Consider the following 14660-nt stretch of genomic DNA (forward strand, 5'->3'; position numbering starts at 1 on the left):
AAAAAGTACAGATCCCAGGGTCAGACTGCCCTGGTGTGAGTCTCCATTGTGCCACTTATGAGCTGGATGAACTTGGGCAAGTTGATTTCCTGAAGGTGCTTCAGTTTCTCCGTCTGGCAAATGGGGCGGCTACTGTTTTCCCATCTGCAAAATGCCGTTGCGGGACTTGGCTCACTGAGTTGTTCTGAAGGTGAAATCAGGTCATTCGTGAGTGTTTGGAGCAGGACCTGGCACAGAGTCAGTGAGAATAGATCCGTGCCTGTTTCAATCCGTAAACCATGAAAACTGTTCTAGAAGGAATGTTGATGAGGTCACTGGGTGTTAGCAGTGATCCGCAGCATCACCGCAGAAGCAGCAGACACAAGCCCAGCCTGAGTAGGTGTGTCCTGTGGTCCACTCCAATGCCAAGGGCAGCTGCTGGTGAGATAAGGAGCCTTGGACCCGATGAGCAAATCTCGATCTCAAGTTCTGAACTAAACCGAGAACAGTCTTCCCTCCGATTCCACAGTGACTCCTGACCTGGAAGATGCACTGTGTATTAAAACCAAACACGAAACACTTGTGTGTGTACTTAAAACAGCTGGCATTCGTCTCGGATCATTCCAGACCTTTATTTCACAGACGTGAATGTCCACTGGGACCTTTTGAAACCACATGGGATGTGGACGATTCTTTGTGCTAAGAAGGGCGTCTGCTCTGGTCCCCACCTGCCGAGTGTGGGGCATCCAGAACACCCCTGCCCAATACTTTGCCAGGGTGGCCCCATCCCAGGGCTGTCCACTGCCTGCAAGTTCCCAAGACATCCCCTAGGGGGCAGCACCATCCACTTTCGGCAAGATTTCTGTCAGCTTTGCACAGACACGCAAATATGATCTGTCATCTTTTACCTGTGTCCACATTGGAGAATGCGCTTGCATGCTAAAGTTATTCGTAACTCCCAAACCACCAATCCTGGTGCTTTTGGGGTCCCTGCGGTCATTCATAGAAGGGTAAAACTTTTAAGCTGCCCAAAGCCCACTTAACTGGGGTCCCACAAGGAAACCTTCTGCCTTCTTGTCCCAGCTTATGTCTAAAATGCCCCCCAAAGCCTAGTGCCTAATGCTCCCCAGCATCCCTAAGTGCAGGGGGGCTGCCATGTCCTCTCTGGAGGAAATACACGTGTGCGATGAGCCTCCTTCGGGCTCCGGTTAGGGTGCCGTTGGCTGTGAGCTCAATGTCAGTGAATCCACGCTGTCTAGAGATAAGGTGTCTTTAGACAGAAGCACCTAAAGCAAGGTGATGCCTTGACCGGTTGATGCCAGTGTGACCAGAGGCTCCCAGGAACCAAACCTGTGTTCCCCATGGGAGCATTCATTCACGCTGGGTAACTCAGCCTTCGGGTGACCCTAGAGAACATAATTACCGAGAATAACAAAGACCAAGTGAACTTATTTTCTGCCTTTTTTAAAAAACATAGATAGCGGCTGCCATGTCTGCCTACTGCACCTCGCATCTTTTCACCCCACATTTTAGAAATCTTTCCGTACTGCTGAGGACCTCATTCGTTTCCCTAAGTCCTTTATTTATTGATTCATTTATTGATTTGTTTATCTCTTTCTTTGTGGGGGGAGATGCACCCATGGCATGCAGAGAGGTTCCCAGGCCAGGGATCAAACCCACAGCACGGCAGCAACCCAAGCCACAGCAGTGGCAACGCTGGATCCTTAGCCCACTGAGCCAACAGGGAGCTCCTCCCTCAGTCCTTTTAAGTCTTACAGGCATCCCTTTATAAAATGGACAACATGAGCAGACACCCAGGGGTGATAAAACAGACCTCCAATGCAAAATACAAAATTCATTTATCCATTGATGGATTTTAAGACCTGCCCAGGGTTAGGTGGTAGTATAATGTGACATAGGGTTTAAAACTAGATTTCTTCCACTTTTTTTTTTGGCCACACCCATGGCATATGGAAGTTCCTGATGGGGGATCCTTTTCTAGCTGAAGCTGCAACCTGCATCACAGCTACAGCACCACCAGATCCTTAACCCTCTAAGCCAGGCCAGGGATGACCCCTCACTGCCACAGAGACAAGCCAGATCATTAACCCACTGTCCAACAGTGGAAACTCCTAGATTTTTAAAAAAATTTTATTGTAGTATATATATATTTTTGAGGGGGAGGGGGGGCCCGCACCCTCAGCATATGGAAGTTTCCAGGTTAGGGGTCAAATCGGAGCTGCAGCTTACACCACAGCCACAGCCACGCCAGATCCAAGCTGTGTCTACGACCTACACTGCAGCTCACGGCAACGCTGACTCCTTAACCCACTGAGCAAGGCCAGGGATTGAACCTGCCTCCTCAGGTTCGTTACCCACTGAGCCACAACAGGAAGTCCTTTATTGAGGGAGAGTTGATTTACAATGTTGTGTTAGTTTCAGGAGTGCAGCAAAGTGACTCAATTATATATATATATATATATATGTATGTATATATATATGTATATATATATGTATATATGTATATATATATGTATATATGTATATATATGTATATATATATATATATATTCTTTTCAGATTCTTTCCCATTCCAGGTGATTAAAAGATACTGACTGTAGTTCCCTGTGCAATAGAGTAGGTTCTTGGTTAAGCTCCTAAGGGGCTAGTTCAGACCACGTGTCAGGATCCTGAGCTTCACGGGATCTCTCTCTGCCGCCCCTCAGCCATGCTGCGGATGGTCTCAGCGGTTCTCCAGTTTGGCAACATCGTTCTGAAGAGAGAACGGAACACCGATCAAGCCTCCATGCCTGACAACACAGGTACGGCCCCCTGGCTTCTGCCCGCCTGCATGCCGAGCATCCTTCCTCCCCAGCCAGACCCGCCTCCAACCCAGGACCACTCTGATGTCCTGCCCTTTGCTGAATCTTTACCAAAACGACCACCTCTGCTCTTTTTTTTTTTTTTTAATTTTATGGCCACACCTGAGGCATATGGAAATTCCCAGGCCAGAGATGAACTCCAGGGCACAGCTGGGGCAACACCAAATCCTTTAACCCACTGTGCTGGACCACCTGAGTCACTGCACTCAGGCTCCTAACCCACTGCGCCACAGCGGGAACTCCCCACTCTTGTCTTAATGAGGAAATATGTGAGCTCTGCTGAAAATTAGAACACCACCAGCATGCCAAAGTGGGGGAGAACAGCAGGAGCCCCCATCAGCCCAGCCCCTCCCAGAGAACCACTGTCAGCAGTGGGGCACGTCTCCTCCTGGCCTCTGGCCTCTGCATGTGTATACAGGTGGGGGTTTGTGTGTGTTTCAAAAGGAGAACTATCGTTGATATTCTTTTTTTATCAAAATGGAAAGAGCTCTTTTTAAAAAAGCAAAAAAAAAAAAAGATTAAAAAGACAAAAGATTAAACGAATGGAAAGAGCTCTGCTTTATCATTATGAAATAGTGCAGTCTGGATGGGGAAGATAACCGGGCAAGACAGAAAACTATAAAGGCAGGGAAATTGCCCATAATCATACTCCTGAGAGATCATTACCGCTCACATTCGGGGGCACTGCTCTGTGGGCTTTGTTCTACGTCTGTATCAATATGGAAATAATTGTTACGGAAATGGAATCGCGCTTCACCCTCCTTTGCCCTGGAGACAGGAAGAGCTTTCTGTCCTGATTATGAAATTCTGAGGGCTCCTTTTCAAAGACCGCACAAACCCCAGCAAATAGAAAAGAAGGGGCATCTCTCACAATGTCATCACCTGTGGGACCTGGGGGCCACGTTCCCACACCCGGCAGGTGTGCCGCGCCTACTTATTCATTTGATTTATAAAATTGGGGTCAGACCTTATAAACTGCTTTGAAACCTGCTCTTGTTCCACTTCATGCAATGGGGGTAACTTACAAGGTTACTAACTAGAATTCTACTGGGTTGTTTGTTTTTTTTTTTTTTTGCTACACCTATGGCATGCAGAATTTGCCAGGCTAGGGATCGAACCTGTGCCACAGCAGTGACAATGCTGGATCCTTAACCCACTGAGCCACCAGGGAACTCCTCTACTGGGGTTTCTTCACCTGCGGTCTGAGGGGAGAATTGTATGTCAGTATAATTAATCTCCTTTGACATCCTATGTATTTCATTTTCTGCATTTGCAAACCTTAATCAGAGAAGCAGCCCCCACGCTTCATCAGCTGGCAAAGTACACGCTGAGGGCTTAGAACCCTGTTAAGCTATCCTGTTACTAGCAGTGTAGTACTCCCTGCTGGGTGATTTTTTTTTTCCAGTTCTTTTTAAAATGTTTTTATTATAGTTGATTTACAGTACTCTGTCCATTTCTGCTGTGCAGCAAAATAACCCAGTTATACATTTATCCACTCCAAGTGCAATAGTTTGCATCTTCTAATCCCAAACTCCCAGTCCCTCTCACCCCTCCCCCTCCCTTCTTCAGTTCTAAATATTCCCATATAATGCAAAATAGCCATAGAAGAATTAAAAATTGCAATTGCACCAAAGACAGAGATTGATTCAAATCCTCATCACCTCTCAGAAATAACCACTGTTGACATTTTGATGTGTCTCCTCCTAAGCGTTTTTATTTTGCTTTTTTAGGTGTTCTTTGTTTGTTTTTATTTTTTGCTTTTTAGGGCTGTACCTGAGGCACATGGAGGCTCCAGGCTAGGAGTCAAATCAGAGCTGCAGCTGCCAGCCTACACCACAGCCACAGCGACGCGAAATCCAAGCCACGTCTGTGACCTACATCACAGCTCATGGCCACACCAGATCCTTAACCCACCGAGTGAGGCCAGGGATCAAACACACATCCTTGTGGATACTAGTTGGGTTTGTTATTGCTGAGTCACAACGGGAGCTCCTTTATGTGTGTGTGTGTTTAATCTTTTTAAAATTGGTTCCTAGGCTTTTTTTTTTTTTTTTTTTTTTTTTTGCTGGAGCTGAGTGTTTGTAGTAACTCTTTTCCCATGATGCAGGTGGTTGAAGCTTAAAAACACTTCTTAATGATCATTTTAATTCAGAGGAAAAAGAAGAAACACATCTGTCTGCACAGCCCTGCCTCCATCTTCTGCCAAAACAGCCATTAACATTTTAGCAGTTTTTTTCCTACAAAAATAGGGAAGAGTGATGAAATTTTTTTTTGACTGTGCACACAGCATTCAAAAGTTCCTGGGCCAGGGATCAAACCCAAGTCATATCAGCAACCCAAGCACAGCAGTGACAACACCAGACCCTTAACCCACTGAGCCACCAGGGAACTCCAAGAGCAATGACTTTTTAAAGGTTTCTTTTGGATTTGGCCACCTCCCTGAACTTTGCTTTTTTTCTTTTTTTTCTTTCTTTTTTTTTTTTTTTTTTTTTTTTTTTTTTTTTTTTTTTGGTCTGCAGCAGCATGCAGAGGCTTGTTGTGGATCTCAGTTCCCAGACCAGGGATTGACCCTGGGCCGCAGTGGTGAAAGCGTCGAGTCCTAACCACCAGACCATTTAATGACCTCTTAGGCCACGAGCTTTTCCCCCAGCATTTTATTGGGACATTCTCCAACATACAGAAAAGTTCAAAGAATTTTATCCTGAACGCCCAGATCTACTAGCAACATTCTGCCACTGGTGCCTTAGTGTACTTGCTTTATTGACTATCTTTGCATCCTCTCTTCATCCCTCTTCTCTTCTGGTGCATTTCAAGGTCAAAGATACTGGTGTAGTTCACACACATACCCTTCAGCCCGTGTATCATTTACCAGAGTCTGATGTCTGTTTACAGTTCTTTCTTGGCTTTGAAGTGAAACAGACACAATCATACACACATCTTAAGTGTACCATGTCATAATTTATTATAATAATTAATTATTGGCGTTCCCATTGTGGCTCAGTGGTTAACGAACCCAACTAGCATCCATGAGGATGCAGGTTTGATCCCTGGCCTCGCTCAGTGGGTTAAGGATCCGGCGTTGTTGTGAGCTGTGGTGTAGGTCTCAGACATGGTCAGATCCCTCGTTGCTGTGGCTGTGATGCAGGCCAGCAGCTACAGCTCTGATTCGACCCCTAGTCTGGGAACCTCCATATGCCACAGGCGCAGCCCTAAAAACACACACATACGAAATTATTTATTTCTTTAATAATAATTACTCGGGGAGTTCCCTGGTGGTCTAGTGGTTAGGACTCGGCACTTTCATCGCTGCAGCCTGGGTTCAGTCCATGGTCTGGAAACTGAGATCCCACATTAAGCCACTGCACGCTGCGGCCAAAAGAAAAAGAAAGAAGGTAAATAATAATGATGTATAATAATCAAATTTATTATAAGTATATATTATTATTATTATATGACTGAGGAACATTCATTCACATGGATGGACCTCGACTCTCTAACCAGTTCCCGGCTGTTGGACATTCATGTTGTTTCTTGATTTTGTCTTTTTTGTTTGTTTTTTGGCCATTCCCATGGCTTGAGGAAGTTCCCTGGCCAGGGATCGAACCCACACCACAGCAGCGACTGGAGCCACTGCAGTGACAACACTGAGTCCTTAACCGCTAGGCCACCAGGAAACTCCTCCTGTTTCTCTCCATCATAGACGATGTTGGAGCAAACATCCTCCTAGTCCTGTCTTTGCTCACATTCAGGTTTATTTTTGCCAGCTTGGGGTCCCAGGAGGAGAATATTGGGGCCAGAGAATACACACGCTTTTAGAACCCTGTAATGCCACTAGTGGGAGAGACTGGGGTTCCCCCAGCATGGGGGGGGCGCCCCTCCCCCACTCCACAGTGCCCCCACTTCCCAGTGCTGATCGGGTCCTGGTGTGTCTCACCCTCAGCTGCACAGAAGCTCTGCCGCCTCCTGGGCTTGGGGGTGACCGATTTCTCCCGCGCCCTGCTCACCCCCCGCATCAAAGTCGGCCGGGACTACGTGCAGAAAGCACAGACCAAGGAACAGGTGCGCGAGGCTGGGGGCAGGTGGGCGCAGGGAGGGTCCTGGATTTTTAAGCGGCTTATGCCAGTTTTTTCTCACTCCCTCAACAAACTTTGGCTGGGTGTTCAGTGACTAACTTTGGTCTAGGCCAGAAGAAAGGCAGTCATGGAAACAACGACCATGCCTTCATAGGGAATCTGATAATAAAAGAAGATAAACAGGGATGTTTTCTAAGAAGGGAGGGATTGGGGTGGTCAGGAAAGTCCTCTCCGAGGAGGTGACGTTTGAGGTGAGACATGGATGGTTTGAAACAGAGGGAACAGCATGCGCAAAGGCCCTGGGGCTAGAACGAGCTTGGTGAATTGGGAACATTAAGGTCAGTGAGGCTAGAGAGTGGGGAGAGGGTGATAGAACCTATATTCAAAGAAGTTAGAAGGGGACGGATCACACAAGGTCTTGGGGGTCAGAGTGAGGAGGTGAGTTTGATTCAGAGTTCAGCAGGAATCCAGTGAGGATTCAAGTCTTTTATAAAGATTGGGTCCGGGGGGCGCCAGTGGAATCAGGGAGACACAAGGAGGCTGCTGTCATAGGCCAGGCAAGAACGATGGCGGCTCAGACAGGGGTGATGGCAGCGGGAGGAGGGAAGAGCGAACACAAGCTAGATTTTGTCAGAATCCAGCTTTGGGGCAGAGGCCTCTGCCCGACCCCAGCCTGGGCTCTTGAGGTCCTGGGACAGAGAAGGCACAGTGGGTATAAGAGATGGGGGTGGGAGGACGGTCACGCGGACCCAGGTTCTGCTCTCATTCGAGGTGTTATTAGGATCCATTTGACAGATGAAAAAGCTGAGGCACAGAGAGGTTTATTCACATACTTGAGGTCACACAGCCTCTAAGTGGCAGAGCTAGGATTCCACCCTAGGTGACAGGCTCCAGCTTCCACCCTCTTAACTGTTCTGCCGTGGAAACTGGTTCAAGGTTTGGGCAGAGGAAACATGAACGAACATGCCTGGCACACAGTAGGGCTTCAGTAACGAGCTGCTGTTGTTAACGTCATCATCCCTGATGAACCGTGAGGAGGCTGCGTCCACACCCGGCGTCTCTTTGCCGGAACCGGGGGTGGGCCTGGGGCCACTGTGTGCAAGCCAGGCCTTCACTGGGTCCCTGCCCCGCAGGCCGACTTTGCGCTGGAGGCCCTGGCCAAGGCCACCTACGAGCGCCTCTTCCGCTGGCTGGTCCTGCGCCTCAACCGGGCCCTGGATCGCAGCCCCCGCCAGGGCGCCTCCTTCCTGGGCATCCTGGACATCGCCGGCTTCGAGATCTTCCAGGTCTGTGCTTTGGGCCGGGCTGGGGGCTGGCAGGGCTCCATTACGCTGGCCCTGTCATCTCCCCTCTGGATCCCTGTCCCCCTCCCTCTGTGGGTCCCTGTCCCCCTCTCTCTGGGTCTCTGTCCCCTCTCTCTGGGTCCCTGTCCCCCTCTCTCTGGGTCTCTGTCCCCCTCTCTCTGGGTCTCTGTACCCCTCCCTCTGTGGGTCCCTTTCCCCCTCTCTCTGGGTCTCTGTCCCCCTCTCTCTGGGTCTCTGTACCCCTCCCTCTGTGGGTCCCTTTCCCCCTCTCTCTGGGTCTCTGTCCCCTCTCTCTGGGTCCCTGTCCCCCTCTCTCTGGGTCCGTCCCCCTCCCTCTGTGGGTCCCTTTCCCCCTCCCTCTGTGGGTCTCTGTCCCCCTCTCTCTGGGTCCCTGTCCCTCTCCCTCTCTGGGTCTCTGTCCCCTCTCTCTGGGCCCCATCCCCCACCCCCGATCCCTGTCCCCCTTCTCACACGTCCCATCCCCCTACAGCTGAACTCCTTCGAGCAGCTCTGCATCAACTACACCAACGAGAAGCTGCAGCAGCTCTTCAACCACACCATGTTCGTGCTGGAGCAGGAGGAGTACCAGCGCGAGGGCATCCCCTGGACCTTCCTCGACTTCGGCCTCGACCTGCAGCCCTGCATCGACCTCATCGAACGGCCAGTGAGCCCCGCCCCCCGTGTCTCCTCCACCATCCACGTGACCTTGATCCAGCCCCACCCCCTGCCCTGCCTCCGGCCTCTCCATCAGTTAATGGGGGAAGTGGCACAGACCGTGTGACCGCTGGAACCCAGAACAGGCCTGCCTCGGGGCCTGGCTCCAGTCAAAGGGCTAATTAACGGCTCTGACAGTTGTTCTCGTGTTTGCGTGTAGGTCCCAAGTGGCACAAGAACTAAAACTTAGCAGCCACCTGAGGGCCCGCTCTTTGAGAATCTGACTTAACTCTTCCCCCATCTGTGTCGATGGTCAGGCTAACCCCCCGGGACTCCTGGCCCTGCTGGATGAGGAGTGCTGGTTCCCAAAGGCCACGGACAAGTCCTTTGTGGAGAAGGTGGCTCAAGAGCAGGGTGGTCACCCCAAGTTCCAGCGGCCAAGGCACCTGCGGGATCAGGCCGACTTCAGCGTCCTGCACTATGCGGGCAAGGTGAGGGGTGGGGGCCAGCCTTGGGTGGGAGTGAGGCTGTAGGGAGAGTGCAGAGGGAAAGCAGGGGCCACCTGACGGCTACTGGGACACGTCACAGCCAGGCCAGGGGCTAGGAAAGCCAAGGAGGAGTGAGGACTTGTCTGATAAAGTCAGCAAAGGCTTCCTCAAGGAGGGGATATTTGCAGTAGGTTTTGAGGGATGGATAGGAGTTCACCAGGAGGCGAATTAGGTGCCCTTTATTCACTTATTTGGCAAATACATGCCTTTTGTGTGCTTGGTCCTCTGCTAAGCCAGGCTGGGGACCAGGTCAGATGTGATTCTGCCCTCACACAGTTCCATATCTGGGAGGGAGACAAATACAGATCATTGGGCTATAAAGCTGGTAAGTGCTGTCATGGGAGCGTCAAAGTCCCAAGGAGGAAGGCCAGGGAGGGCTCCTGGAAGAGAGCAGTGTTTGATCTGAATCAAGGGTCAGCAAACAGTTTCTGTACATAGTGTCAGCTCCGTAGGCCATAGCATGGCAAAAGCCACAGGTCATACCTAAATGAAGGCTGTATTCCAATAGAAGTTTATTTACAAAAGGAGGGGGCAGGCTGGGTCTGGCGTATCATTTGCCAGTCCCTGGTCTGCACGGTGAGTAACACGCAGTCAGCAAAGGACGCGTGGCGGGCGGGAAGGGCTCTCCAAGCAGAGGGAACAGCATGCACAAAGGCTGGGAAGAGACCTGTGTGTTCTGGTCCAGAACTCCGTTGTTTCCCAGACAGGTTCTAAGATGGCCCGTGTGCCCAGCCTTGTGCTGGGCTACCAGTCAGATGCAGGCCCTGGCTCCGGGAGCCTCTGCCTGGTGAGGGGAGCGTGTGCAGGAAGCTGTGATGATCAAGATTGGGGGGAAGGCAAGGGAATCATGGGGGAACTGCAGGCGTCGAAATTCTGAGATGGAAATGAGCTTGCAGATTTGAGGACCAATGTGGCTGGTATAGAATGAATAACGAAAGGGGCAACGGTGGATGAGGTCTTAGACAAGGGCAGAGTACTGGTGAAGGAAACACAGAAAGGGAGGGGGGGCCCTTGCTGGGGGAGGGTGCAGTTCAGGATGTGGACACAAGGTGGCAGCCGTACCCTCGTGAGTCGTGACCCCAGAGCTGGGAGTCTCAGAGCTTCCGGGCGGCTCCTTGGAAACGTGGGGGATTTAGTGACCCCACCGTCCCACCAGCTTCCTTTGCCCTATTTCATGCAGGTCGACTACAAGGCCAATGAGTGGCTGATGAAAAACATGGACCCTCTGAATGACAACGTCGCATCCCTGCTTCACCAGAGCACAGACAAGCTGACAGCAGAGATCTGGAAAGATGGTGAGAACCGGCTTCCCTGGGCCCTAAGCCTGGAGCTCTGTGTGTCCCTTCTCCCGACCCGCAGTGCCAACACTTTGGTTCCGGAGGCTGAGTTCTGGACCCGAATTGTCTGCTCAGATGCAGAGCTGGTGCCAGAAAAGACAGTCTTGCCAGTAGTGTTTTCAATTAGTGATCGATTGATTGCTATCTCAGGCCAGCATCACACTCAATGGTAAACACTCCCCCTTCATCAGAAATGAGACAAGGATGCCCACTGTCAACACTGCCGTGAAACACTGTTCTGGTGATGGTAGCTTATGCAATCAGACCGGAAAAAGAAATGAGTATATGAATATTCAAAAGGAAGTGACCAAGTTAGTAATTGTAATGGTGAATGATCCTTTTAAAAAACAAGAGATTCAACTGCAAAAGATTAATTAATAACAAGAGAACTCAGAAGGGTGGTGTTTTACAGGTTAGTCAAGCTTTGCTTTCTTTTTCTTTTTCTTTGCTTTGTAGGACCACACCTGCGGCAGATGGAAGTTTGGAGGCTAGGAGTCGAATCGGAGCTGTAGCCGCCGGCCTGCACCACAGCCACAGCAAGGCCAGATCCAAGCTGCGTCTGTAGCCTACACCACAGCTCATGGCAACACTGGATCCTTAACCCACTGAGCAAGGCCAGGGATCGAACCAGAGTCCTCATGGATGCTAGTCGGGCTCATTATCACTGAGCCACGATGGGAAGTGCCAGGCTTTGCTTTCTTTGCTCTCCACCTTAGCAAGCTTCAGGGGTCCAGGGAACAAAAAAGGAGTAAAAACCAAGGTATAGTTTTGGAGTTTTCCTGCTCCAACAATGCCCGTGTGAGTTTAGCCATCAGTCTTTTCAGACTGACATTCCTAAGAGGTGGGCAGAAAAGCCCTGTCTACACTGCCCCCCCATCCTTAGAGGCAGTTTGAGAGATGGTTTCATAAAACTGGCAGAACCAGCACCTTGGTTTTTCCTGAATCTGGGTTTCCAGAATCTATCAGTTTGTCTTCATCTTTTCTTTTTTTCTTTTTTTTTTTTTTTTTAATTTTCCCGCTGTACAGCAAGGGGGTCAGGTTATCCTTAGATGTATACATTGCAGTTACAGTTTTTTCCCCCACCCTTTCTTCTGTTGTGACATGAGTATCTAGACATAGTTCTCAATGCTATTCAGCAGGTGCCTTCATCTTTTATTGAAGTGAAAAGCATGGTAGTAGAAGCGTCAGTCCACGCAATTAGACAAGAGAACAAATAAGCAGGATAAGCTATTCCCACTACAAACTCACAGAGCGAGAGGACACAGGGTACCTTGAGCTCGTGAGCTGATTTCAGACAGAGATGTGATGTCAGGGTGTCTCACATAGTTTACACAAGGGGGATCACAAAGCAGTGCTGATGTTTAGAAACAACAGATTCTGCTGCAGGTCCCCTCCTTCAGGCTGAACATCTCCCCTCCAACTTCTTTAGAATCTGTGCCCCACTCACGGACACATGCCACGCCCTGTATATTGCATGACTCTCAAAGGGTCCCAAGAGAAAAAGTGTCAGCAACAAAGCTTCTTGAGTCCTTGACTGGAACCTGGCACAGTGTTGCTTCCTCCACAGTTCTGAGCAGAGCAAGTCACCAGGCCAGCCCAGATCCGAGGAGCCGCAAGTCACCGAGAGCAGTAGCGAAGTGGGGCCACTTTGGCATCAATCTCTACTACAGCTGCTTTGAGCCCAGAATTGGCATCCTGACAGCCCAGAGTTGGGTGCCCAGCCGGCCCCAGGGAAAAGGCAAATGAGATAAACTTTCTTCAGAGAGGCAAACATAATAATCTGGCTGGAAGCCTTGAGATAGTCCTTGAGCTTCCTGGCAGCCAGGGCAAAAAGGGATACCTAATAAAACAGATACAGGCTCAACCTCTAGGGAGAGCATTAAACCCTTGGCATTGCATTCTCAGAGGACATTCATTCCTTTGGCCCACATTGGTGCCCTCAGTGGTTGACACAAAGGTGAATGGGACAGTCTCCCTGACTTTAAAAGTTCATGGCCAGGGAGTACCCTTCATGGCTCAGCGGTTAATGAACCCAACTAGGATCCATGAAGGATGCAGATTCGATCCCTGGCCTCACTCAGTGAGTTAAGGATCCAGCATTGCCATGAGCTGTGGTGTAGGTCACAGATGTGTCTCAGATCCTGTGCTGCTGTGGCTGTGGTGTAGGCCAGCAGCTGCTGCTCCGATTTGACCTTTAGCCTGGGAACCTCCATATGCTACAGGTGCAGCCCTAACAAGCAAAAAAAAAAAAAAAAGAAAGTTCATGGCCAGGAGTTCCCTGGTGGCTTAGCAGGTTAAGGACCTGCTGTTGTCACTTCTTCAGCTTGGGTCACTGCTATGGCACAGGTTCAATCCCTGGCCGGGGAACTTCCGCATGCTTCAGATTTAGCCAAAAAAAGAAAAAAGCAAACGTTCACAGCCAATGTCAGTTTTCCCCTCCTGCTTTGCTCTGTGCTGTTGACTAATAACCTTCTCTTCTTTTTTCCTTCTTGCCATCTTTTGTCTCCTCTCCTCTCATGCTGCTCCCTTCACACCTCCCGCCCCATCTCCCTGCCTCTCCTCACATCTGTGCTCACCCCCCAGAACATGGGGGCTTACAACCGTTCTCTTTCCTTGGCTCCTTCCCACCGTCGCCCCCAGGATCTTCAGGGAGGCGCGGCTCCGCCACTTCTCCGTCAGGGGGTGGGTGTTGCTGTGCATCAATGGGTGAGATTTCCTGGACGAGGAGGGTGGGCCCTTTGGACCGGGAACCTGGTCTTGACCATCTGGCCCCTTTCTTCGCCACGCAGAGGTCTTTCCCTCTTCCTTTCCTCCTTGGTCGGCTCCCTCGGCAGTTTCCAGACTTTGTAACAGCATCACACCTTCTTCTAACTTAAACCGCATGCAGCCATGCGGGCAGCTGTGACAGTGTCGGCGGCATGAATTGAGCACGTACTGCGTGCTGTGTGCACCAGGCAAAGCCCTTTTACCCCTATTAACACATGGAATTGGCCGAACAACTTGCCCAGGCAGGTGTTTGTACTCCTACCCCTGTTATACAGACGAGGACGTGGAAGCACAGAGAGGTTAAGTCACCTGCCTGAGGTCACACAGCTGGTCAGGGACAGAGCAGGGATTTGAACCCAGCACTCTTACCTGTGCTATAGGAACTTGATAAGTGGTAACTGTCATTTGGATAAGATGGTGATGGGCGGGAGACTTGAACCTGGGGAGGGAAAAGGCCGCTGGGCCCCAAGCTCCGCCCTCAGAGCGAGTTATCCGGTTGACCCCAATGACCCTCCTGCTTGGGGACAGCAAGGTCATCAGATTGTGCCCCAGCTGCAGGTTCCTGAGAAACACCATCAGATGACAAGAGAGAAACGAAGTTGCCATGAACTCGGGCCTTTCTGGGTAAATGGTGACTGGGGAGGCAGTTTGCCCCTTTTTTTTGTTCTTTTCCTTTTAAAAAAAATTTTTTTTGGCCTCGTTTTAAATATTGTAAGAAAGTCAGGGTTTCATACATTTTTAAGTGTGACACTGTTTTTAGTTCCTAAAACACAGCTGTGGTTCTTGCCCTTCTCCCTCTCTGTGCCTCGCTTTCCTCAACTACAGAATGGGAACAATTTTTGTTTCTTTTTAGGGCAGTACCCACGGCATATGGAGGTTCCCAGGCTAGGGGTCGAATCAGAGCTCCAGCTGCTGGCCTACCCCACAGCCACAGCAACGCGGGATCCGAGCTGCATCTGCAACCTACACCACAGCTCACAGCAACGCCAGATCCTTAACCCACTGAGCAAGGCCAGGGATCGAACCCACATCCTCATGGATACCAGTCGGGTTCTTAACCCAGTGAGCCACAATGGGAACCCCAGGAACGATTTTTCTAGGCTTATAAATAAGCCGA

General features: G+C 50.1%; 1 protein-coding gene across 8 annotated transcripts in view; it reads left to right on the top strand.

The window, feature by feature from the left end:
- Positions 1 to 14660, top strand: part of MYH14 (myosin heavy chain 14) — a 102904-nt gene that overhangs the window by 43216 nt on the left and 45028 nt on the right. For 5 of the 8 annotated variants that reach the window (XM_021094782.1, XM_021094783.1, XM_021094789.1 and 2 more), the window contains 6 exons: positions 2706 to 2801; positions 6802 to 6920; positions 8068 to 8220; positions 8729 to 8902; positions 9210 to 9383; positions 10621 to 10735. In XM_021094782.1, coding sequence (XP_020950441.1) covers positions 2706 to 2801; positions 6802 to 6920; positions 8068 to 8220; positions 8729 to 8902; positions 9210 to 9383; positions 10621 to 10735 — 831 coding nt within the window. Of the gene's footprint in view, positions 1 to 2705; positions 2802 to 6801; positions 6921 to 8067; positions 8221 to 8728; positions 8903 to 9209; positions 9384 to 10620; positions 10736 to 13360; positions 13460 to 14660 lie in introns of all 8 variants that reach the window. The other 3 variants (XM_021094781.1, XM_021094784.1, XM_021094786.1) reach the window with 1 other exon arrangement.

The sequence above is a fragment of the Sus scrofa genome, chromosome 6 (genome assembly GCF_000003025.6).
Source record: "Sus scrofa isolate TJ Tabasco breed Duroc chromosome 6, Sscrofa11.1, whole genome shotgun sequence".
Taxonomy (NCBI): domain Eukaryota; kingdom Metazoa; phylum Chordata; class Mammalia; order Artiodactyla; family Suidae; genus Sus; species Sus scrofa.